General features: G+C 44.5%; 1 protein-coding gene across 1 annotated transcript in view; it reads left to right on the top strand.

Annotated features, from left to right (window-relative positions):
* The window catches only part of LOC137334324 (E3 ubiquitin-protein ligase RNF123), a 370362-nt gene that overhangs the window by 23121 nt on the left and 320620 nt on the right, over positions 1-26621 (top strand). Inside the window, exons 8-18 of the mRNA XM_067999016.1 lie at positions 751-837; positions 4770-4837; positions 8188-8313; positions 9425-9539; positions 13247-13351; positions 14311-14436; positions 14890-14982; positions 17479-17547; positions 19103-19225; positions 19357-19447; positions 23000-23061. Coding sequence (XP_067855117.1) covers positions 751-837; positions 4770-4837; positions 8188-8313; positions 9425-9539; positions 13247-13351; positions 14311-14436; positions 14890-14982; positions 17479-17547; positions 19103-19225; positions 19357-19447; positions 23000-23061 — 1065 coding nt within the window. The remainder of the gene's footprint in view (positions 1-750; positions 838-4769; positions 4838-8187; positions 8314-9424; positions 9540-13246; positions 13352-14310; positions 14437-14889; positions 14983-17478; positions 17548-19102; positions 19226-19356; positions 19448-22999; positions 23062-26621) is intronic.

The following is a 26621-nucleotide window of genomic DNA, read 5'->3' as shown; positions in this document are numbered from 1 at the left end:
CATTACAGGAGAGGTGTGATTGCACTAGAGGGGTACAGAGGAGATTTATGAGGTTGTTGCCAGGACTGGAGAATTTTAGCTATGAGAAAAGATTGGATAGGCTGGGGTTGCTTTCTTTGGAACAGAGGAGGCTGAGGGGAGGTTTAATTGAAATATGTAAAATTATGGGGGGCCTAGATAGAGTGGATAGGGAGGACCTATTTTCCTTAGATGGGTTAGTGACCAGGGGGCATAGATTTAAAGTAATTGGTAGAAGGATTAGAGGGGAGCAGAAGAGAATTTTTTTCACGCAGAGGGTGGTGGGGGTCTGGAACTCACTGCCTGAAAGGGTGGTAGAGGCAGAAACCTCAACTCATTTAAAAAGTACTTGGATGTGCACTTGAAGTGCTGTAACCTACAGGGCTACTGATCAAGTGCTGGAAAGTGGGATTAAGCTGGATAGCTCTTCGGCCGGCATGGACACGATGGGCTGAATGGCTGCCTTCTGTGCAGTAACTTTCCATGATTCTATGATTTACATATTTTATATTTACTTCTCGCAATTATTTTACTACTGTAATATTAGGGTATGTTTCATTGTCACTATGTGTATGTGTCTGTGTGTAACGGTTGTACTAACCAAAACGTGATAGGTGCATGGGCCAGTTCTGCTGCTTGTGAGATGAGGTGTGCTGGCAGCCAGCTTGCTGTTTCAGGGATTGCCAGTTTGTTCCGTGCATCTTCCTGACACCTTGTCTGTCTGCCCAACAGGAGGGGGTCGGAGACACCTCAGATTCTTATGCTTACGATGGAAACAGAGTACGCAAGTGGAACGTCACTACCACTAATTATGGAAAAGTAAGTGGCTCGTGGATTTATGCAGTGATTGGAGTAACACGGTTTGTGTGGGCAGGGATGGACTTATTTCCAGCTGAATTTGTGATTCGCTCATAATTTCACGAGGCTAATCTGCAAGGTGTTACCAGCAAAAATAATAGCTATGTCTCTGTTTGCTAAAGGGTCTTTCTTTTCAATTCACTGATGAGCCTTTGTAAGGGGAGAAATAGTGTATGGTATTTTATATCTGCATCTGTATATTTGCTTGTGTGTATGTGTTTTTATGTATCTATGCATATCTATCCATTTTTGTGTGAATATAATCCTCTTCTGACTATTTATAAGAACGAGAAATTGGAGCAGGAGTAGGCCATACCCCCCCTTGAGCCTGCTCTGCCATTCAGTCAGATCAAGGCTGATCTTTGACCTCAACTCCACTTTCCTGCCTGATCCCCATATCCCTTGATTCCCCTAGAGTCCAAGAATCTATCGATCTCAGCCTTGAATATACTTATCGACTCATCGCCCATAGCCCTCTGGGATAGAGAATTCCAAAGATTCACAACACTGAGTGAAGAAATTCCTCCTCATCTCAGTCCTAAATGGCCGACCCCTTATCCTGCGACTATGCCCCCTAGTTCTAGACTCCCCAGCCAGAGGAAACAACCTCTCAGCATCTACCTCAGAATATTTTATGTTTCAATGAGATCACCTCTCATTCTTCTAAACTCCGGAGAGCATAGGCCCATTCTACTCAATTCTCCACAAACGACAGCTTGCCCAAAATGCTGCGACTCACTGTCGCATCATCCCTGTCCTCGCCCAGCTCCATTGACTCCCTATGCTGCAGAGAATCAACTTTAACATCCTTGTCGTTGTATTCAAATCGCCCAGTGGCCCTGCCCTGCCTTACGTGCTTGCCATATGTCCCTGTCTGCATCTTCCACTGCTCCGACACCAGCTGAAATCTTCTTCTCTGCTCTTTTCACTTCACCATTGTGTGGCTGTTCCTTCAGCCATTATTGCCTTCTGAATCTCCTTCCAGAATCCTTCCACCTTGCCACGGACTTCCCTGCCTAAGGCCCACCTCTTCAATTGAGATTCTGTGTCTTCACCACTCCCGCTCCTCTTTCTTTCTCTTTCGTGCTCGGTGTCCACCGCCCTTTCAAGTGCTTTGAGAAGTTTTTCTGTAGAAATAATGTTGTAGCTGTAACCTGTAAAGCTAGCCCTTATACTTATAATATATACTGCTAGTTGGATCTTTTAGCCAATGAAGATTTGTTTTTTTGTAGTTCTGTTTTGACTCTTATCCAGCAATGTTCCTCTGCTGAAGATAAAACTCAGTCAGATTGCTATTGGTAAGTGGAGGACACAAATGGCCGACTTGCCTCGTAGACTTTTAATAGGATCATGCTGCAACCCACCCCCTGAGCCTAGCCTGTTCTGTCTTATTGGCAAAAAACAGCGCAAATAATGATTGTATTGTAGTTATAGCTACCATTTGTATGTCTGTCCAACTGTCTAGCCATCTGTCAGTCTGTCATAATCTTGTGTCTGTTTCATGATTTGTAATACTATAGTGAGCTTCCAGCATTGCTGATTGGTTTATGCTAACCCAGTGATGCCTTGAGCCAATCTATTCTCAACATTGGTCTCTGCTAACCACTTCAGCCTTTCCATTAATTTTGCACCCTAGGCGTTTTAGGCACATGGCCTGGCCTCTGTGCCGCTCTTAAGACTGGTTTTGGCCTCCCCTCTGACCCCTCTCATATGCACCCTGAGCGCTCCATCTCTGCTCTCTCATAGCAATCTTCCCTCAGTATACCAGTTCTGACTCAGCTCCCGCTCTCTTGAGTCAGTCTGTGTTGTGGCGTGGCACTCTTGCATACTCTGTCTGTCTCTATCTCTCTCTCTTTCCTACCTATTGGTAGGAGCAGAATATTAACATTGGATGAAGGAAGATGATCCAAGACCAATTATGTCATGTTTTAATGAAATGTTTGTTAAAAGTCTTGCATCTGCTTGCATGTCCTGTCAGCTTTTTCCCGTATAAATTCTTATGGTCCACATTTATCATGGAATCTGCCTATTTAAACTTGTCATGTTGTATTTAAAGCTTCCCCCCCCCCCAGTGGCAGCACTGGAGCACCACCACTGGCGGGAGAGTGTCATTACAGCGTGACAAGTTTTATCGGTAGTTTGCATTATGAATGTGGACATAGGAATTTATAATAGAAATATAAGAATGTATGACTTTAAAACAGGGACTAAATTACATCTATATGACCTGGTCCAATTTTCCCTGGTCTCTTGATTAAGTGAGTGGGCAAAACTGTGGCAGATGGAGTTCAATTTGGGAAAGTGTGAGGTCATCCACTTTGGACCTGAGGAAGATAAATCAGAGTATTTTCTAAATGGCGAGAAGCTAGGAACTGTGGATGAACAGAGGGATTTAGGGGTCAAGGTACAGAAATCACTAAAAACTAGTGGACAGGGACAAAACATAATTAAAAAGAATGTTAGCCTGTATCTTGAGAGGGCTGGAATACAAAGGGGTGGAAGTTATGTTACAGCTGTACAGAGCTGTGGTTATATCCCATCTGGGGACTGCATTCAGTTCTGGGCACCGCACCTCAAGAAGGATATATTGGCCTTGGAAGGGCTACAGCGCAGATTCACCAGAATGGTACCAGGACTTAAAGGGTTAAATTATGAGGACAGGTTGCATAGGTTGGGCTTGTATTCCCTTGAATATAGAAGATTAAGGGGTGATCTAATTGAGGTGTTCAAGATGATTAAAGGATTTGATAGGATAGATAGAGAGAAACAATTTCCTCTGATGGGAGAGTCCACAATGTGGGGGGCATAACCTTAAAATTAGAGCTAGGCCGTTCAGGGGTGATGTCAGGATGCACTTCTTCACACAAGGGGTAATCTGGAACACTCTCCCCCAAAAAGCTGTTGAGGTTCGGGGTCAATTGAAAATTTCAAAACTGAGATTGATATATTTTTGTTGGGTAAAGGTATTAATGGTTACAGAACCAAGGCGGATGGATGGAGTTAAGATACAGATCAGCTGTGATCTAATTAAATGGCAGAACAGGCTCGAGGAGCTGAATGGCCAACTCCTGTTCCTATGTTCCTAACCCAGCTTTATCTAAAGACTACACATGGTCTTGACCCACACTCACCCAGGTGCAATGTCATGGGAGATTGACCATAGCTTGCTAAAAATCTTCCATCTTCTGCTGCACTTTCTATCTGTGCAACTTGACTTCCTCTTACCACACTTTTTGTGTCATTTTTCCCATTATAAATTTATATAGTCATATTTATAGTGGGTTTGCTTATATAAACTCATTACTGCTATTGCGTCATATGGCCACTGGGTTCATAGGAACTATTCCTATGTGGATGTGGCATAGGCCATTCAACCCCCTCAAGTCTGTTCTGCCATTCAATTTGATCATGGCTGATCTGTACCTCAACTCCATTTCCCCACCTTTGCTCCATATCCCTTGATAACCCTTACCCAACAAAAATTTATCGCTCTCAGTCTTGAAAATTTCAATGGACCCAGTATCAATAGCCTTTTGGGGGGGGAAGAGTTTTCTAGGTTTCCACTATCTTTTGTGTGAAAAAGTACTTCCTGATTTCACTCCTGAATGGCCTAGCACTAATTTTAAGATTGTGCCCCCTTGTTCTGGACTCCCCCACCAGAGGAAATAGTTTCTTTGTCTTTCCTCTTCTGTGTAGATACAAAGAAACAGCAATATGGAGTCAGCGGAGACAGATAAGAGAGTGACCATATTCTGCGACTTACCATCTGCAATGCCAGGGGCGATTGACTTGTGTTGAAACTGGGTAACTGATAGCAGATTGTGCAGAAATGTAAATTTCACTGTCTCTTTGCAATGTATAATCTTATACATTTAATTTATTTTGTCTCCTAGGCTTGGGCAGCTGGAGATATTGTTACTTGTGTGATAGACCTGGATGAAGGGAAGATTGGCTTCTGCCTGTGAGTACTGTTTATTTACTGTATGGTGTTGAATCTCTTACAGATGTACTGAGAAAAGTTGGTTTTTTTTTAAAAGGTTTATCTTTGTGTCTTTCGCCTGTCCTTCGATCTTGTTCAATCCTGTATTAGTGGTGGTATGAGATTCCAGCCATAAACCTGGGCAAATATGACTAGATTCTGCTGCACATTGTCTGGATTATGTTGCTCTTGGGGTTGCCTTATAGGAATTAGGTAGATGTTGCTAACTCACACCAAGTCCCGCTCTCCTATCACCCCTGTGCTCGCTGACTGACATTGGCTTCCGGTCCGGGAACGCCTCGATTTTAAAATTCTCATCCTTGTTTTCAAATCCCTCCATGGCCTCTCCCCTCCCTGTCTCTGTAACCTCCTCCAGCCCTACAACCCTCCGAGATCTCCGCTCTCGTCCAATTCTTGCCTCTTGCGCATCTGCGGTTGTAATCGCTCCACCATTGGTACCTTCAGCTGCCTAGGCCCTAAGCTCTGGAATTCCCTCCCTAAACCTCTTCACCTCTCTATCTCTCCTCCTTTAAGACGCTCCTTAAAGCCTACCTCTTTGACCAAGCTTTTGGTCACCTGTTCTAATACCTCCTTATGTGCCGCGATCATGTGAAGCCCCTTGGGATGTTTTATTATGTTAAAGGCACTATTTAAATGCAAGTTGTTGTTGCTTCTCTGCTCACTCAGTTGATGAAGCCACTGGCACTGAACTGCGCAGACTGGGAAAGTCTCAGGGTCATTTGGAGGTCTACTGCAACTGTGCTTATTGCCCCTGAGCTAGACAAACAAAAGAAATCAGCCTAATTGCTCCTGATTTGCCGACCATTAATCCCCACCGTTCAGTGAGTGTGGATGTCGCTGAATTATGGCCCAGTTGTCAAGTAGCCTGTCAGTGCACAACTGCCCGGGTCACTGCCGGGGTAAGTGGGTACAGTAATGTAGCGGTTACTGGATTAGAAACTCATGAGTTCACAAGTTCATTTCCCACCATGGCAGTTCGAGAATTTTAATTCAATTCAAAATTCTGGAAATAAAAAGCTGGTATCACTAAAAGTGACCATGAAGCTGTCGGATTGTCGTAAAAACCCATCTGTTTCACTCGTCCTTTAGGGAAGACAACCTGCTGTCCTTACCCGGCCTGGGCCTATACGTGACTCCAGTCCCACACTGATGTGGCTGACTTTTAGCTGCCCTCTGATGTGGCCTAGCAAGCCACTCTGTTAACTAGGAGCGGGCACTCCATGGCGGCCTTGCCAGCGATGCCCACACCAAGAATTGTTTTTTAAAAAATGTGGATGGAGCATAGTGCCTGTGGACTGTACCTCACTGAGTTAACAGCATCAGGAGAGAAGATTGGAAAGGGAACTGGCCTCTTGTCTTGGGACTCCTGGGGGGAGTATCACAAACCTGTAATTATTGAGGTGCTAATTGGTCAGTAGATTATTCTGCTGAGCCAGACATTAAAGAGGGAGTCCTGCTGTTGTGACTTGTTTAAAAACCTGACTGTTGCCAAGAATTGTAATTCCCAGCTGTGTGTAACCTGGCCTGCAGGGAGGAGTTGGTGTTATTTAATACACCTCCGACGCACTGGCCATAGTAATATGTGGCACGAGCTGATGGCCAAGAGCGGTCTTGTGCGAGATACCTGAAGGAACCTGGTGCCATCAGAAATTAGCGCAGTAAGGAGTCAATGGCTTTGGGAAAAGGTGGAAAAAGGAGGAAGAGAAAAGTATGTTTGGCAGATCAGCACTTGGAGGAGGAGGGCCCTGCATGGTGAGATGTTCTGAATGATGGTTAACGAGCAGTGTTTCAGTACTAGCCCCTCTCATTCGATTGAGAGCCTGTTACATGTCCAACTGTCATAAAAACAGAAAATGCTGGAAACACTGAGTGGGTCAGGCAGCATCTGTGGAGAGGGAAAGATTGGGATAATGTTTTTCTGACCTTTTGTCAGAAAAATATTTAGCTTTTTTGTCAGACTGTAATGCTGTCTGTCATGTGACTGAATAACTGGTTAACATGCAGTTACTGTAAAGACAACTTGCCCTCAGTGTAGGGCTGTCAGTAATTGCATCCTTCCTGTGAGAATATTCTTACATTGTCTCCACGTTTTGATTCTAATTACAAACGACCTAGCTCATGCAATTCTACAGCCTACTGCATGACCAATGCATTCCAGTTACATACCAACCCGGTGACAGCAGCTTGCTTTGTTGTGCTGTAGCCTGCTACGTTGAAAGCGATTTTAAGTGGCTACAGTGTGAAGTTGTGGATTGTGGCATTTCCCATCCCTTCCCTTTGGACACTGTGACTGCTTTAAATAACCTCGCTGCCAGCTGCACGTGGACGGTCTGGGGTTTATTTCTGGCTGTGTTACTGAGTGGTTGTTGATTATGTACTGCTCCCAGAGATGCAGAACTTGGGTGAAAGCTGTTTCCTCAGTGGTCACATCTGTGTCAGGTTCCATCAACTGCAAGTTTGCTGGGTGAAAACATCAATTTGTGACTCCTTTCAGCTTCGATTTATCAACAATATGCAGGGCAAGAGCGGAAAAAATAACTGCACTGTAAATTTATGATAGATGCACGTTCACTATCTCAAGATCCATAACCCAGAATCAGTGCACTCATTTACTCTCAGGTGGACCAAACTGGGGAAAAGGACGTTCCCCTCTTACTGTGGTGTTAAATCCAGGATCAGAGCACTTGCCCACTTGCCAAAGTGGGTTTAATTTGGGATCAGTGCACTCAGTAAAAGGGTGATGAACCCAGGATCAAGTCGCACATTCATTCATGAGGTGTTTAAATCCAGGAATAGCTCAGTTGCTCAGTCACTCACGAACAGAAGGTGATTAACCCAATACCAGTTTGCTCGCTCACACTTTCTCTCTTGCGCTCACACTTTCTCTCTTGCGCTCACACTTTCTCTCTTGCGCTCACACTTTCTCTCTTGCGCTCACACTTTCTCTCTTGCGCTCACACTTTCTCTCTTGCGCTCACACTTTCTCTCTTGCGCTCACACTTTCTCTCTTGCGCTCACACTTTCTCTCTTGCGCTCACACTTTCTCTCTTGCGCTCCCTCTCTTGTGCTCAAATGCACAACCAAGTGACTTATGGGGTGGAAATCCAGGATGAGGTTTGACCTTTAAACTGATTGTTCACATTGGGTCAAAAGTTTTGTTTGCGTAATTGTTCTGAAATATATTATGTCAGTGTAATTCTCCACTGCTGCTTCATGCCTAATAGTTGAAAATAATCAGATGGAAACTGCATGGATTTGTAGTGGTATCAGACTGAGAACCTTCGCTACTATGCTGGGTCTTCCTTTTCTAGGAATGGGATATCCTTGGGAATTGCATTTCAAGACATCAGATTGGGCCCTGGCATGGCCTACTTCCCAGCAATCAGCCTGTCCTTCAAAGAGTCCGTGGCATTCAACTTTGGGAGCCGGCCAATCCGATATCCTTTTCAGTAGGTGCAGTGTGAGGGTGCGGAGTAATTACTGTCCAACTATGGCACAGCTGTTGGCTAAACACTCCATCTTCAGCTCCTTTGTGTCGATAATTTTATTTCAGATGTGTGACAGTGTTTTGTTTTATTGTGATGCCCACCTTCCTTGTGATGTGAAAGGTCAATTAGCCGTGAGGTCAATGGAAGGGAGGGTTTTTTTTTGTATAATCCAGTGTCTGACATATTTGGAAACCCTTCCTCAAAATACTGAGAAATTTACCTAAGTAGAGTTTCTATTTATCCGATTTAGGGTGCAAACTCTCTGCCTACAGGGACACATCCCACTTACCTAAGCACAGAGAATAGAGACTTGACTCTTACCAGTCTGTGCCTAAAGTTCACCAGGTGTGTCTGAGTCTTGCTGGAGTTTAACTGACCGATTCCATGTAGCTTACCAGCTCAGTTTCTCCCTGTTCAGCCAGGCTTACTCTATCCATTAGGGCACTGGCTTGCAGGGTTATCTGGAGTAGAGTTGGAAGAGCTACAACCTCCAGTGACAGGTCTATCCTTCCAGGTCCCATCAGTGAGCTAGGCTAGCTGGTCAGTCATCAATGGTGCCATGGAGTACTGTCGATCTGCTTGGCTCAGGTGTTGGATTACCGAATCTGCCATGGACGATTGACTTTGTTCCCAATTCCTATTGACAAATGTATCATCTTGGAGTCAACTCAATGCAAGAGATCCGACTTTCCTCTTACCTCTTCCACCATTGCCCATTCCAAGAAGAATAAGGGGGAATGTCAGTTGGGAGGGAGGGAGGGAGAAGGTAAGAGCACGGAGAGACTACTGGTGCAATGAGCACCTTTCAGTATAACAGAGCTGGGAGAGGCGCACACATCAGTGTATCTCCAAAGTCAGCCATAGACCGTCCTTTCTTGCAATGATCCATCTCGGTCGGTGTAGTGTTCCAAGTACATTGCCATGGACACAGCAAATTGATGTTTATGATGAGTCTCGTGTATCGGATAGCTGCCTGCTCTTTGCCAAAGCCCTGTCTCTTATTGTTTGAATAAATTACTGAACCCAGGAAGGAGCTTGTTTTCTTTTAACTTTTCCACACGTATCCAGTGGAAGGCTATCACCCCATGCAGAACCCACCGGAGGCAGATCTCGTGAAGGCGCACAAACTCTTGGGGTACCTGAAGAACGTGATAACTACCGGCATGGACACCCAGGTAGGGAGTTGAGTTTGTCCCTGTCAGTGATGTTTCATTCAGTTGCTGTCTCGGGTCTTGGTTATTCATGTCTAGGTGGTCGAATATCAGAGGACATGGTTTGGGAATGGATATTATCCTGAAACTTGTGGGCTAGTGCTCTGAAATTTATGCTTGACGACTCTGTGTGTGAGAGCACCACGCACGGCCTTAGTGGAGAGTTTTGTCAATCCACCTGCTCCCAGCCTTTGCTGATGCTGCTGTTTAACAGAGGAAAAGGGCTTCAGGTTCGTTTCCCAGTCTGCTGAGTTAGCTGATTCCTGCTGTGCCAGTAGAGTGGCGACTATTGGCCTCAGAGCCCTGGACTAGTGAAGGGAAATTGCGGAATGAATTTGTGTGTGAGGATAGAATTGGCCACAGCTGCGATGCTCCCCTACCCCAAGCTAAATAATCTGCTGACACTTGCAGTCTATGCTCATGTGAACAGTGGCCACTGGGGCAAGGTCCTGGACTTGCTTTCAGGGCTGTGGGAAAGAAACACAGCACTATACTCTCATTATATCCCTGGAAAAAATTACCTCCAACTCGGTCACAAATTCCCACTCCAACTCCAGAATCTCCCACTTCTGGCTCGTCAGCTGCCTGTAGCTTTAAGGGCCTCATTTCCACCAGGTCCTGGACAGCCTCTGACCCTCACCATACTCCTTGATACAACAGCCACCTCTGCAGCCTCAGTTGTATGGCCCCCTCTCCATGGCAAAATCCTCCTCCTATTCCAGGATCATCCTGTACAGTAAGAACAACCCCAAACTCCTCTTCAATCGCCTCCTTAGAACGACCTCCCCCATAACCTCCATCCTCACTTCTGATGTCAAATGTGAGGGGCTCATGGACAACTTCATTTCAGAAGTTGGAATTTTTTGGCTGCTACTGCATCATCTCTCTGACTTCATCAAAACTCAATTCCCTCAGTGAACTTCCACCAGTCTTCTATGATCCTTTCTGACCTAGCTCCACAAGACCCAACTCTCTCTACTTGCACCCATGCTTGCTGACATTGTCAACCTCTCCCCGTCTGATTCAGCATTCCCATCATCGTTCCGCTCTTTTTAAAAAAAAAAAAAATCCCATCCTCTATCTCTCTACTATCTCTAACTATCATTCTATCTCCAACCTTCCCTTCCTCGCCAAGGTCCTTGAATGCATCATTGCCACCCAACTCTGTACCCAGCTCTCCCTTTTGGAGTCCCTCCAATTTGGTTTCTGATGCCCACTGCACTCAGACTGCCCAGGTCAGTCAGCATTGACATCCAGAGTGACTGCACCTGTGGCTCATTGTTATCCTCTTCAATTCCAAGGTTCTTGATGTATTAATTGAATGCCTGTCCGATACCACGTTGCAGAAACCTGAAGCCACACTTTTTGACTCTCGCTAGCACTTCCATTTGTCCGACTTAAGCCCATCAGCTTTCCTATTAGTTTGTCAAGGCAGAACCTTATGGTACACAACCTCTGCATTCTGCGTGTCCCCCGCTGCCTTTCCTGCCCCAAATCTGGTCTGTCGCCAAGCTAACAACTTCTCCACGTCCAGAACTTTGCCCACCTGGGCTCCTATTTCTCCACCTCCAAAACAAAATCCTTGCTTTCTTCATCTACAGAATAGAATTGTCTGATCCTTTCCTTGCATGAACTTCAGGTAATCCAGAACTCTCTGGCCTGAGTTCTGACTCCCACAAACTCCTACACAGTCATCTCCCTTGCAGTTGCCAAGCTCCACTGGCTCCTTGTCCCAAGTGCACCAGTTTCAAGTCTGTCTTTAAACTCCATCATGTCTCAGCAATCTCCTCCAGCCGTATGCCTGAGCCTGCATCCTCTGCTCCTCCAGCACTGGGTTACTACTTCACTTCCCTCTCTAGCATTGGGTTATGCACCATCTGTTATTACCTCCTGAACTCTGTATCTTAAAAACCACTTTGCCTTACTACCTCTCCCTTCTCCTTCACGGGCCTTTTAGAAACCCATTTCTTCAACTGTGCTCTCGATCCACCCTGTCAACCTTTCATGTCTCCCGCCTGTTGTTCTCTTCCTCTCTTGTGAAAGAGTCGTTCCTCTGTGAAGAATACCTTGCAAGTCCTGTGCTGCGCTGCCCTGCCCTCCATTGTGGTCTCCTGTCCTGTCCTTCCCTCCCCTACCACCAGAGGCTGCTCTCACCTCTGCATTTTCATCCCGGCTTGTAGTGTACTGTCCTGCCCTCTATTGTGTGTTGAGCTGCATTTCCAACGATCTAGCTTTTTGCTTTCCCATTATGGTCTGCTGAGCTGGAGATTTGAGAACCACCTATCTATGTCTTGCAACTTTATGACATTGGAGCAGCAATATACTGCAATACCCATTTGCTGCTAAAGGTAACAGGATAAGTAATGTGTCTCTGTATTATGTTGCACAGTAATGGTCCCTATGGATCGGCTGTAAAAAGCACCTCATGTTGATGCAGTGAAGAGATTTGTCCTTCTCTGATATCAGGCACTGTTGAGTCAAGCCCTATAATTCTTAGCTGAGAAAGAATCGACTTGCTCAGTTATAACACTGTTACACTCCATACTCCATCCTTAATCTTCAGTGAGATGGGTTAAGAATATGAAACTTTGCAGACAATGTATCATGCAACACAGAAGGAGGCCATTCGGTGTATCGTTCCTGTGCCGGGCCTTAAGTAGAGCTATCCGATTAGTCCCACTTCCCTGCTCTTACCCCATAGCTCTATAAATTTATTTCCTTCAAGTATTTTTCCAATTCCCTTTTGAAAGTTATTATTGAATTTGCTTCCACCTCCCTTTCAGGTAGTGCATTCCAGATCATCATAACTCGGTGTGTTCAAAAAAAAAAGTTTCCTCCTCTCCCTTCTGGTTCTTTTGCCGATCACCTTAAATCTGTGTCCTCCGGTTACCGACCCTTCTGCCACTGGAATCAGTTTCTCCTTATTTACTCTATCAAAACTGTTCATGATTTTGAACCTCTATCAAATCTCCCCCTAACCTTCTCTGCTCTGAGGAGAACAACCTCAGCTTTTCCCATCTCTCACATAACTGAAATCCCTCATCCCTGATACCATTCAAGTAAATCTCCTCTGCACCCTCTCTAAGGCCTTGATGTCCTTTCTAAAGCACCACATGTTGATGCAGTGAAGAGATTTGTCCTTCTCTGATATCAGGTACTGTGCAGTCAGCCTTTCTTAAAGTGTGGTGCCCAGAATTGGCCACAGTATTCCAGCTGGGGCCTAACCAGTGTTTTATAAAGGCTTAACATAACTTTCTTGCTTTTGTACTCTATACCACTATTAAAATCAAGGATCCCAAAGCATTTTTAACAGTCTCCTCAACTTGTCCTGCCACCCTTCAAAGTTTTGTGTACATACACCCCCATGTTCTTTTATATTGCTTCTCATTCATCCTACCAAAATGCATCACTTCACACTTCCCGACATTAAATTTCATCTGCCGTGCGTGTGCCCATTAGCCAGTATGTTTTTGTCCTCCTGAAGTCTGTTACTACCCTCCATATTGTTTACTACATTTCCGAGTTTCGTGTCATCTGCAAACTTTGAAATTATACCCTGTATATCCAAGTATGTGAGGAATATTTCAGAGAGATGTGTTTAGGATTGTTACAGTATGTGTCCTGCCCCAGAGGATGAACAATACTTAGCTTGTCATGTGATCTTTTTGTAGGAAGGGAAACTGACGGAGACGGATTCTGCGGTGTGGCAAGCCCAGGGGGAGCCCACTGTACTCATTACGCTCGCGCACATCTTCAACCGCTTTGCACCCCTTATGGCAAGTACCTGACCACTCTCTCCAACAGCAGCAGAAACATAAGGAAAGTGTGGCATTTACCCGGGCCAACTGATCAGTCACCCTCTGGGTTCCTGGAGCTGCATGCAGCAACAACACGGAAACTGTGCAATCTTTATGCAGTGGCACTTGCTCAGAAGATGCAAAGGCAATTCCAAAGCAACTGGGCATTCCGGGTTAATGCAGAATTGCATTTACAACTTTTGTCAGTTTGGTTGGACTTTTCTGAATGCCAGGAGGAGATCCATATATGCCAGCAGTGAGCGAAATGCTTTGCTGTCTCTATGGGAGGGCTGATAATTCAGCCCATGCATGACCAGAACCAAGAGTGCAGACTTGCTGACAAGGGCGCTGGCCAGGTGCCTTTTAGATTTGCTGCCAGCAGCAGCACTTTGTGTCAGAGGCTCCCAGTCAAACCGCCTCCCCAAAGGCCTTCAGTGGCACTGGACTTGGCTCCTGTACATTACAGGGTTGCTTCTATCAGCCCACGTGTCATCAGAGATAGCCCAGAACTTTCATTGAGAATCATAGAAAAGTTACAGCACGGAATGAGGCCATTCGGCCCATTGAGTCTGCGCCGGCAAGGGAGCATTAAACGTTTGTGGTGTGAAACGATCTGAGTTTGAATAAAAACTCCTCCTAAGATTGTTTTGACTGATATTTACACTATTTTGTGCCGTTATCTTGTGTGCCTGATGTCTGTCACTGTTCGCTGTTTGTCTTTCTCTCCCTCTTTCTGCCACTGTTTTCTCTCTCTACTGTCTATTATTGTTTCTCTGTCTCTCTCCTCCCACCCTTCATCTGTCATTGAACCCTCCGTTATTTCTGGCAGTATTTTACAATACTATCACTACTGATACCTCATGTTTGGAGTGCTAGCTGGAAGAGGCAGATTCTGTCAGTGTTTTGTGTCTCTAATTCATGCATTTTGTTATAAACAGTGTAAAGTTTACCTGGTGGAAGAAGTGCTGATGACCTATTTGCTGAGTATACTGGAGGGGGGTGGGGCAGTGGATGAACACCCTCTGATTCAACACTTACTGGACCTCATGTGGCTCCTCATGGAGGTGAGTGCAAACAGCTACAGCTATGAACCTTATTGATGGGGGGAGAATCAACAGTGTGGACATTTTACGGAGGGAAGTGAAGAATAACTACTTTTGTCCCTCCATGTGTTAGTGTACTGTTTGGTCGGTATTTGTGCCCCTCTGAGAATTAATGTACAATTCAGTCTGCACTTGTGCTCCTCCATGTGTTAGTGTAATGCAGAGACTGTACTTGTATCCCTCCATCGGATTAGTGTACTGTTGGCTCTGTACTCCTGACCGTCTGTGGGATAGTGTACTGCTCAGCCCGTACTCATGCCCCTCCATTGGTTTAATGTAATGTTCGGTCTGTACTCAGACCCCTCCCTAAGGTTTTGTATTGTAAATCTTGGATAGAGGTGTTTCACTCTGCAGTGCACGTTCCCGCTTGGCCACTCAGGCTCTGTTTTGGTTGATTTGTTTCTTCTGTTGCAGGATTATGAAGTCCAGGAGTGTTTGAAGCAGCTGATGATGTCACTGCTTCGTGCGTACAGATTTTCACCCATCATTCCTGATTTGGGGCTGCAGGTGAGGCCGCCTTAACGTGTAAGGCAGCAGTGCCTAATGTTTCAGAGCGGGGGGCTGTATCCATGTGCCACAACCAGTGAATGGGCTGCACATGATTACACAAAACTGCGAGATCCCAATACACAAAAAATGTGAGGACCCCCCCATACACACAGAATCCAAGCCCTCCAAAATACAAAAATTAAAATCTTCCCTGCAAAAATGTAACATTTAAAGTGACAAATTAAACAATTTTAATTAACATTAAACTGGTTATTGGACAATACTCAGCACAAACAGTATATTTGCAGTAATTACAAATGTTACTGTTCTCAGTGTCAAAAACAATAGATGTTACTCCTGCACTAACCCTTAACATAAAATTGGTCCTTGAAACACAGTTACTCACATCTTGTGTTGGAAATAGAATCTTTGCCTAGTCCAGTATCTCTGCTGGCTTCACACTGACTGTTGAGCTGAGATCAGGCAGCCAAGTAAAAGCCCACAATTTGAAGGTCTTGGGCATAGAGCTGTTCATCAAAGTGACTTCAAAGAATCATTGGCCCCTTTCACAGAACCAACCCACATCTTCATCCTGGACACAGCTGTCAATCAAACTGGTTACTCCCAAATGACCCACATGATGTCAGTCATGTAGCATGTTTATCCCAACCACTTTTTATAATCTGTAATACTTGCAAGCTATTAAGGAGACTACTTGATAGATTGACACCAATAACTCAGCATTCAACAAATATTAGTATATTGAACCATCTTTTGTTCGACAGGAACAGAAAGCAGAATCATAATAATACCGTTGGCATACCAGAGTGTAAAGTGTAATCGTGTAGGTTGCAGAGACAGTTAGCCGTAACTAATTTTAACCCTTTGTGTACCGTGGGCACAAGAAATAATCCAATAAAAAATCTAACTAAGACTTGCTTTGTTTTTTCACAGTTTCTGGTTGCTGCGTTATTTGCACAAGACATTGCGTGTACTTAATATAATCAGGTCATAGGATGCTGAGGGAAGCCCAACAGGAAATAGCAGAGGCTCTGATGACAATCTTTCAAATATCCTTAGAATTTGTACCAGAGGATTGGAGGGTTGCCAATGTAACACCTCTGTTAAAGAAGGAATAACTATAGACCAGTCAGCCTAACGTTGGTAATCGTCTCGAAGCCATAATATAGGATAAAATTTATACTCACTTAGAAAGACATGAATTAAAAAAGGTTAGTCATGTCTGACAAATTTAATAGAGTTCTTTGAGGAAATAATAGTTATTGCTAAAGGAAATGCAGTGGATGTTATGTAAATGGATTTTCAAATGTCGCTTGATAAGGTGTCTTAAAACAGCCTTGTTGATGAATTTAAGGCACACAGTATTAAAAAAAATGTGCAGCATGGTTAGGAAGTTCTGCGAAAGGACAAAGAACAGAGCAGTGGTTAATGGATGTTCTTTGGATTGGAGGGATGTAAACAGTGGTATTCCCCAGGGGTAAGTGTTTGGACCATTGCTCTTAAGATATATAATTGATGTGGACTTGGATATGGGGAGACACCATATCAAAATTTGTAGAAAGCATTCAAAATAGGGAGTGTGGTTAACTGAAAAGGAACTGTAAGCAACTTCAGGAGGACAAACTCAGATTAGCAGATATTGATTGGATGAAATTTAATGTGGAGAAATGTGAGGTGATACATTTTTGGAGGATGAGGGGAAATATACACTAAATGATCAAACTTCAATTAGGAATAGAAGAGCAGACAGATTTAGGGATTCCTGTACTGAAAAGGTGAAAAGTGAGAGAGCAAGTTGACAAAGCTGTTTTTAAAAAAAAACTATAGGAACTTTGGTTGTATAAATAAGGGCTTAGAGTACAAAAGCAGAGAGGTAACGCTAAACCTTTACAGATCGATGGCTTGGCTGCAATTAGAACTTGTCTAGTTTTGGGATATAGGAAGGACGTCAAGACCATGGAGAGAGTACAGAAGAGATTCACTAAGATGATACCAGGCTTTAGCTATGAGGAGAAACTGGGGCTCCTTTCGTTGGACCAAATAAGGTTAAGAGGAGATCTAATGGAGGTGTTCAAAATTATGAAGGATTTTGTACGGTAAACAGGAGAAAAAACTATTCATTTTGGTCAGTGAGTGAGTGGGTAACTAGAGGGCATAAACTTAGGGCCCATTACCAAAAGAACAGAGGGCGAGGTTAGAACCATTGATTATTTATGCAAATGGTCATTAGGATATGGATTACTTTACCAGAAATACTCGGAAAAGCAGAATCCTTAATAGTTTTTAAAAGAGAAGTGCATAAATATAACTAAAAAATTAAAAGGGTATATAGGTAAAGGCCAGTGAAATGGAACTAAGTGGATAGCTTTCTTAGAGAGCTGGCACAGACAAGATGGGCCAAATGGCCACCTTCTGTGCTGTAAAATTCTATGATTCTAATCCCTTGTGGTCTTAGTGTGTTAACAGGTCTTTTTTGTTTGTGTCTCCTTGCAGATCCACTACTTGCGTCTTACCATAGCTATTCTGAAGCACGAGAAAACCAGGAAATATTTGCTCAGCAATGTCTTATATCCTTTTAAACCCACCTGAACTTGTCTCAGTTTTATTCTTCTGTTCAACTGCTTCAGTAGCTAAAATACTAGAAAAAGAACTCTTTGCTTCAGCTGTCCCACGCATTATTTTCTCAGTGAGCAGGCAGGGTTTTGCTAGTGTCACTGTTAAATGGCTGCTGGAAGGTACATAGCAGCAGCCCACTGTGGCATTGTCTCTGATTTTCCATCCATCCCTTTTGGGAAGTGTCAGCCGTGGCTTAGTGCTAGCACTCTCGCCTCTGAGTCATGAAGTTGTGGGTTCATAATTGAAGCTGACACTTCAGTGCAGTACTGAGGGAGTGTTGCACTGTTGGAGGTGCCATCTTTTGGATGAGACTTTAAACCAAGGCCCTGTCTGCCCTATCAGGTGAATGTAAAAGATCCCATGGCATATTTCGAAGAAGAGCAGCGGAGTTGTCCTTGGTGTCCTGGTCAACATTTATCCCTCAACCAACATCACTAAAACAGATTATCTGGTCATTATCACATTGGCAAATTGGCTGCCGCATTTCCTACATTACAAGTGACTACACTTCTAAAGTACTTAATTGGATTTAAAATGCTTTGGGACGTCTTGAGGTCGTGATAGGCGCTATATAAATGCAAGTTCTTTCTTTCTCCCCAGTAACATGGCCACGATGGGTGTTAGACCAGGATCATCAAATCTGAGTAGGCTTCAGTGGGCTGCTACTGAGGATGGCTCACTTGGCACCTTCCCGTTACGACACAACTGTAGTTGGGAACTTTTGTGTGCCAAGGATGGCAGGCACAAGGTTATACACTACCACGGCATAAAATCCACTGCAGAGAGTGCAACATTTGTTTTAACGTAAAGTGCCGATCACTAAAGACACTTGGGCTTTCCATCAGGAGCCATTCTCAAAGGACATTAGAGATGGTGCTTATGTGCTTCTGCTTTCAGTGAGTGAACCATGAATGATGAATGGTTATATAATGGAGTGTTATTAGTGACACATTCTATATCAGTTTTGGCTATTTCTTTAGGAATTTATTCCAAAGATATGGAACACAGTATGATAGTGTCCTCAAGATTCTCTTTGAGGCATACATAACATGCTCCATCTGTGTACACACTGACAAAAACAAAGCATTTTTGTCCAAGTTGTAGCTTGGTATTGGTTTCTTTAATTCTGTCGAAGTGCATAGAGGGGTAAAAACCAGCTTCAGTGACGAGAATGAAAATCGTTTGGTTTATTTTGTTATAGTTGCAATTAGTCACTTGCCTGAGCCAGATATCCATGTGGCATTGGGCTCAAGCCATTTAATTCAAAAACAAACTTCTTATGGGATTGGCATATGCCAAAGGCCACTGGGCAGTCAGGCCCGTCAGCCAGCCGGAAATGTTCTATCCCTTTCTCTGGCTGAGGCGTGGTAGGGATAGGACAAGTGGGTTAGCACATGGTGGTGGGGAGGTTGTAAGTGGGAGAAGGGAAGATGGTCATTTGAGAACTTGATGTGATGTTAACTGCTTGTGTCACTGGCGCCCTAATGACACTTAACTCAAGGTCACATTTGATGTGCTGCGATCAGTGGTGTTTTTTTTCATCAAGACCCCCCTTCGAGTGGAGGAAGCAGGGTTAGAGGAGCTCATTCCCACCACTTGGTGGCCAACCAGGTTTGACAAAGAGGTGAGTTTCTTTGTTCTACGTTTTGCACTTTGCCGGTGAACAAACTCCTCCGTGGATGGGTTCAAATGTGGGAAAAGTTTCAAAATTAATTGCCTCATTTTAAAACTAGATGTCCTTCTTACTTTCTTAAGGGCAAGGAAGTGAAAGAGGAAAGTGCCGAGGAGAGGCTGAGACGTCGGGCCTATGAGCGTGGCTGTCAACGATTAAAGAAACGTATTGAGGGTAAGCATCCAACATGGATCTGTGTGAAGAATGTCAATGTTAATGGCAGTGCACTTGGAGCATTGTCTCTGTCATTATCGATACGGTCAATGCCAGAGTCTTTCTCCCATCCCAGAGAGCTTGCTTTTCCCTTGAATTTTCTTGTCATTTCTTCCCTCCTCTTCTAAAGGTGCTGACTACAGTTCCATGAGTTCCAGTACCTCACCCTAGAGGGTATTCTTCATGTGGGAACCTTGACAGTGAATGTCAATAGGGTATGTCAATATAGTAGAACTGTGTTGGGGAACCATGAAGATGGATGAGCTAGATGTCCTTCCTCACCTGTACTTATCTTTGTATACAGCTGCCACTCAATTACTTCTCACCTTTAGCCAGCAATGTAGTAAATATGCATTGTTTCATCACTATACGAGTACACCAGTTGTAGGTCTTTAGGGTAAAGGTTACAGTGCTCCATTGACGGCCTAGAGGGTCCAGTATGTAATCTGCCAGTTCCCAAGTTCAACACATAGTCTCAGCCAGGGCTGCAGCAGGGAGGCTACAGCTGGACTGAAAAACTTCAGTTAGGACTCCTGGTTACTATCCAGTGCTGGAAAGTGTGCACAAGGATAGGATCGGGTTCAGCTGTGAATGAGACAACTGTACTGTTGGCTGAATGTAAGAAGAACTAATTGAGCAGCAGTTGTTTATAAAGATAAGTACAGGTGTGGGAGAACATTTAGCCCCTTCATCCTCATGGTTTCCCATCACAATGCCTGACTCTCTCCTGAATGATTTCAGAGGTTATGCCCCCACTACCCTACTATGTGTGAGGAAGTGCTTCCTGATTGCAGCCCTGAACTTGCCTTTTCTCAGGTTGTATTTCAACCCCCCCTTGCCCAGCTGTTTTAGTGATTAAATCTTTAGATTGGAATGCTTTAGTTGACGTGGTCTCAAACAAAGATATTATTTTTAAAAGAATGATTTTTAAAATAAGTTTCAAATTTTTTCCCCTACATTTTCTTCTTCTCAGAGTTTCTTTCCTGCTGAGGTACCATTCCATGGGCACTCGGTGCCCTCTGGCACCTCCCCCAAATGGCCGGTCTTTATACATGGGCCTAGTCAGTGGGTTTCAGCAGGCTATTCCACTGCGCAGGGCAGCATAGCCAAGCTTGTCCTCATCTAGTGTCCGCGCTTGACCTTTCCAGGACGGATCATTTGGATAGTAATCAGGAGTGGGAATTGACTGATTTACCTCATTCTGGTCCAGTGACAAAGTCATGAAAATAGAATGCTTTAAAAACCCTGTCTCTCGCCTGGTTTATAAAAGATTAAAGAGTATGTTTACAAAACAGCATTGGGATCATATGCACTTGTGGATTTCAGCTGTCTCCGTGGTAACTGCTAATTGCTGGCACCAGAACCCTGATTTGCTGGACATTATTTGCCTAACTGGTCATTTTCATTATAAACATTTAAAATCCTGCCGGGTAACGAGTCCTTAATCAGCTTCATCAAACAGAAATTGGCATTCAAATCATAGTTAAATCTTGGCTTATTGGTCTGTCGGGAAATTCATATTGTTGAGGATTTTCCTGCCAGAACTTGTTAAAAATCCTGAAAATCCTTCATCATCCCCACAGCCATTTGTTTCTGCTGCCTATCCCAGCTTTGGGAGCAATGAGCTACGCATCCTTTTTAATTACTTGTTATAACTTGTTAATAGCCGTGAGGTTCGGGCAACAAGAATTGTGTGAGTTGTGATGAATTTTGCAGTCCAATCGAGAGCCACTACTGGTTTATTTGTCATCCTCCAGCCCTGTGGTTGGATATTTGTGACTGACTAATTTAGTTGGAAGGGCTGGTAAAGGGGTTCAGAAGGAGAAACTACCAGGGAATGGGAGATGTGGGAGGAGACTGATAACTAGCATGATGTAGAGACTTGAAACTGCAGTGCATGTGTTGGAGGTAGAAGATAACGATGGCTGGCTCAGAATCTGTATGGGAGAGAAAAGCAGGCTAAAATTACCATTCTTCAAAGAGGACAGAGGACTTGCATTCCAGGCCTTTATGCTACATGTTACCATCACCATCTGTTGTCCTCAAACAATGTTTGTATTGGTACATTTTTTCTCCTTTTCTCCCCCTGACGCTGATTCTTGTTGAGGTACAGATCCACGGGCACTGACTCTTGCTGGGATAGGGTTCCACAGGCACGGATTCTTGCTGGGATAGGGTTCCACGGGCACTGATTCTTGCTGGGATACGGTTCCACGGGCACTGATTCTTGCTGGGATAGGGTTCCACAGGCACTGATTCGTGCTGGGATAGGGTTCCACGGGCACTGATTCTTGCTGGGATAGGGTTCCACGGGCACTGATTCTTGCTGGGATAGGGTTCCACGGGCACTGATTCTTGCTGGGATAGGGTTCCATGGGCACGGATTCTTGCTGGGATAGGGTTCCACGGGCACTGATTCTTGCTGGGATAGGGTTCCACGGGCACTGATTCTTGCTGGGATAGGGTTCCACGGGCACTGATTCTTGCTGGGATAGGGTTCCACGGGCACTGATTCTTGCTGGGATAGGGTTCCACGGGCACTGATTCTTGCTGGGATAGGGTTCCACGGGCACTGATTCTTGCTGGGATAGGGTTCCACGGGCACTGATTCTTGCTGGGATAGGGTTCCATGGGCACTGATTCTTGTTGGGATAGGGTTCCACGGGCACTGATTCTTGCTGGGATAGGGTTCCACGGGCACTGATTCTTGTTGAGATAGGGTTCCACGGGCACTGATTCTTGCTGGGATAGGGTTCCACGGGCACTGATTCTTGCTGGGATAGGTTTCCACGGGCACTGATTCTTGTTGGGGTAGGGTTCCACGGGCACTGATTCTTGTTGGGATAGGGTTCCACGGGCACTGATTCTTGTTGGGATAGGGTTCCACGAGCACTGATTCTTGCTGGGATAGGGTTCCACGGGCACTGATTCTTGCTGGGATAGGGTTCCACGGGCACTGATTCTTGTTGGGGTAGGGTTCCACGGGCACTGATTCTTGTTGGGATAGGGTTCCACGGGCACTGATTCTTGTTGGGATAGGGTTCCACGGGCACTGATTCTTGTTGGGATAGGGTTCCACGGGCACTGATTCTTGGTGAGATAGGTTTCCATGGATTTGTACCTCAGCAAGAGTAGGTGCCTGTGGAATCCTGCCTTAGCAAAAGTTGAATGCACAAGGTCACTCGGTCCAGCCAAATGGACCGCAGTGGTCTATTCCAGTCCTCTACATACTTATGTTTCAATGCCCCACCTGTAGCCCTGGCTGAAATGTTAATACTGAATCGAACCTGGGAGCTTCTCATCTATATGGCTGGATGTTGCAGTGGACAGTGCCATCAGCTGAACTGATGTCTTATTATTATGGAAAATTTAATGTTGGGCGTAATTTTTAATGATGAGAAATGTTGTGACTGTGACATTGAAGAGCTGGTATAAAATGTGCTCCGACACACCCTAATAGGTCCAGCCAGTACAGAATATCTCCTGATGATCTGTAATGACTTTGTTTTTCAGTTGTGGAAGAGCTGCAGGTACAGATCCTGAAATTGTTTCTCAACAACAAAGATAAGGGGTCGGTGAGTAATGCCTGCTCCCAGTGAACACACAATCTGCAGGAATAGCCTTAACACACCGTCCTGGGATGAAAATAAACCATATAATAGTAGGGGTTAGTTATTGGTATCTGACTTACATGCAGAGTATAGTGTGTGTAGAGGACAGATTTCTGGGAGTGATTACACAGCAGTAATTCAATCCATGGCACAGCTGACGGTTTAAGTTTGCTCTTGCAGTTTCTGATGACCTCTCCATTAATTTAACTCTTCGTCTGCTTATCTGTGCTCCGGTATGCAGGCATGCAACCTGCTAACAGAACTCCAAAGTGCAACTCAGTGTTTGCTGCCTGTATTTCTATGTGTAACTGCCCACTGTCTATATTCCTGTGTGTAATTCACTGCCCACTGTCTATATTCCTGTGTTCAACTCACTGCCCCCTGTTTATATTCCTGTGTGTAACTTACTGCCTTCTGTCTATATTCCTGTGTGTAGCTTACTGCCCACTGTCTCTATTCCTGTGTGTAACTCCCTGCCCCCTATCTATATTCCTTTGTGTAACTCACTGCTCCCTGTCTATATTCCTTTGTGCAACTCACTGCCCCCTGTCTATATTCCTTTGTCTAACTCACTGCTCCCTGTCTGAATTCCTGTGTGTAATTCACTGCCCACTGTCTATATTCCTGTGTTCAACTCACTGCTCCCTGTCTATATTCCTTTGTGCAACTCACTGCCCCCTGTCTATATTCCTTTGTCTAACTCACTGCCCCCTGTCTATATTCCTTTGTCTAACTCACTGCTCCCTGTCTGAATTCCTGTGTGTAATTCACTGCCCACTGTCTATATTCCTGTGTGTAACTCACTGCCCACTATCTATATTCCTATGTGTAACTCACTGCCCCTGTCTAAATTCCAGTGTATAACACTGTCCACTGTCTATATGCATGTGCGGCCATCTGTCCACTCTGTTTTCCTTTGTGACTCAATATCGCTAGCATAATTAAATTGGCAATTTGCATTCATAATTCGAAATTCATTTGGTATTCACACTGGCCCCAAACCTGATTTTGTAATTCAGCCGGTCCTGGTGCTCGGACGTACCATCTCAGTGAATGTCAATCTATAGTGTATCTGCTGTAAACACCTTAGCAGAGACCGGCAGGACACTGCATAATTTCAGCTTTAAATGTAGAGCAAGATGTTTGGGCTTCACTTCCGACTCCCCATCTAAATCCAGCAACTTCTACTGGCTTCTCTTGCTCACGCTCGTTCTCTCTCCTCTCTTCTCCCTCTCTCCACCCCCCCCCACCCCCCTGACCCCCCCACCCTTCCCCGCTCACCATTTGGTATTTACATCCTTGTACTTTGCCAGCTTGTCAATAATGTCTTGGTAATTCACTGCTTTATGTTGTGAGTTGCTGCCCTGTGTCTCACTAGTATTCTCTGGGTGGCTTGTGCTGTGCTGATGCCCAACAACAATATCAACTACTTGTATTTATAAATCGCCGTTACCTTAGTAAAATGCTCCAAAGTACTTCAGAGGCGAAAAATAGACACCACGTCATAGCAGGAGAAGAGTTGGAAGTGGTGACCAAAACACTGGTTGAAGAGGTAGATTGTGAGGAGATGTTTGAAGGGGGATGGAAGAGAGGTACTGAGAGGCAGGGATTTACGGAGAATTCCAGAGCATAGGGGAAAGTTGCTTGAAGGCTCTGCCACTGAAGTTGGAACAGCAGGAGGAGGGATGCAAGGGAGGTTGGGTTTGTAAGAACAGAGGGCATTCGGACAGGTGGGTGGAGAGGTAAAGAGGAGCCAGGCCATTGAGTGATTTATAGATGAGGACGAGGATTTAGAATTCCATGAGTTGGGAGAAACAGGTTGATAATGGAGATTATTGAGGACAGGGATTAATAAGCTACATAGGGACAGTAGTAGGCCATTCAGCCCCTTGAGCCTCAGCCACCATTCAATTAGGTCATAACTGATCTGTACCTCAACTCTGCCTTTGTTCCATATGCGTTGATACCTGTACCTTACAAAAATCTATCAATCTCGGTCTTGAAAGTTTCAATTGCCCCCAGACTTTTGTGAAAAAAAAAAGCTTTGTGATTTCACTCCTAAAAGCTCTAGGAACATAGGAACAGGAGTAGGCCATTCAGCCCCTCGTGCCTGCTCCGCCATTTGATAAGATCATGGCTGATCTGTGATCTAACTCCATATTCCTGCCTTTGGCCCATATCCCTTAATACCGTTGGTTGCCAAAAAGCTATCTATCTCAGATTTAAATTTAGCAATTGAGCTAGTATCAATTGCCGTTTGCGGAAGAGAGTTCCAAATTTCTACCACCCTTTGTGTGCAGAAATGTTTTCTAATCTCGCTCCTGAAAGGTCTGGCTCTAATTTTTAGACTGTGCCCCCTACTCCTAAAATCCCCAACCAGCAGAAATAGTTTCTCTCTATTCACCCTATCTGTTCCCCTTAACATCTTATAAACTTCGATCAGATCACCCCTTAACCTTCGAAACTCCAGAGAATACAATCCCAATTTGTGTAATCTCTCCTCGTTACTTAACCCTTGAAGTCCGGGTATCATTCTAGTAAACCTACGCTGCACTCCCTCCAAGGCCAATATGTCCTTCCGAAGGTGCGGTGCCCAGAACTGCTCACAGTACTCCAGGTGCGGTCTAACCAGAGTTTTGTATAGTTGCAGAATAACTTCTGCCCCCTTGTACTCCAGTCCTCTAGATATAAAGGCCAACATTCCATTAGCCTTATTGATTATTTTCTGCACCTGTTCATGACACTTCAATGATCTATGTACCTGAACCCCTAAGTCCCTTTGGACATCCACTGATTTTCACTTTTTACCATTTAGAAAGTACCCTGTTCTATCCTTTTTTGAGCCAAAGTGGATGACCTCACATTTGTCTACATTGAATTCCATTTGCCACAATTTTGCCCATTCACCTAATCTATCAATATCGCTTTGTAATTTTATGTTTTCATCTACACTGCTTACAATGCCACCAATCTTTGTGTCATCGGCAAACTTAGATGAGAGACTTTCTATGCCTTCATCTAAGTCGTTAATAAATATTGTGAATAATTGAGGCCCCAAGACAGATCGTTGCGGGACTCCACTAGTCACATCCTGCCAATGTGAGTACCTACCCATTATCCCTACTCTCTGTCACCTTTCGCTCAGCCAACTTCCTAACCAAGTCCGTACTTTTCCCTCGATTCCATGGGCTTCTATCTTAGCTAACAGTCTCTTATATGGGACCTTATCAAATGCCTTCTGGAAGTCCATATAAATAACATCCATTGACATTCCCCTGTCCACTACTTTAGTCACCTCTTCAAAAAATTCAATCAGGTTTGTCAGGCGTGACCTACCTTTCACAAATCCATGCTGGCTCTCTCTGATTAACTGAAAATTCTCTGTGTTCAGTCACCCTATCCTTAATTATAGACTCCAGCATTTTCCCCACAACAGATGTTAGGCTAACTGGTCTATAATTCTCCGGTTTCCCTCTCTCTCCTTTCTTAAAAAGCGGAGTGATATGTGCAATTTTCCAATCTAG

Source organism: Heptranchias perlo, chromosome 17 (genome assembly GCF_035084215.1).
Source record: "Heptranchias perlo isolate sHepPer1 chromosome 17, sHepPer1.hap1, whole genome shotgun sequence".
NCBI classification, from domain to species: Eukaryota; Metazoa; Chordata; class Chondrichthyes; order Hexanchiformes; family Hexanchidae; genus Heptranchias; species Heptranchias perlo.
The sequence above is the reverse complement of the archived record's forward strand: the minus strand, read 5'-3'. Positions and strand labels throughout refer to the sequence as shown.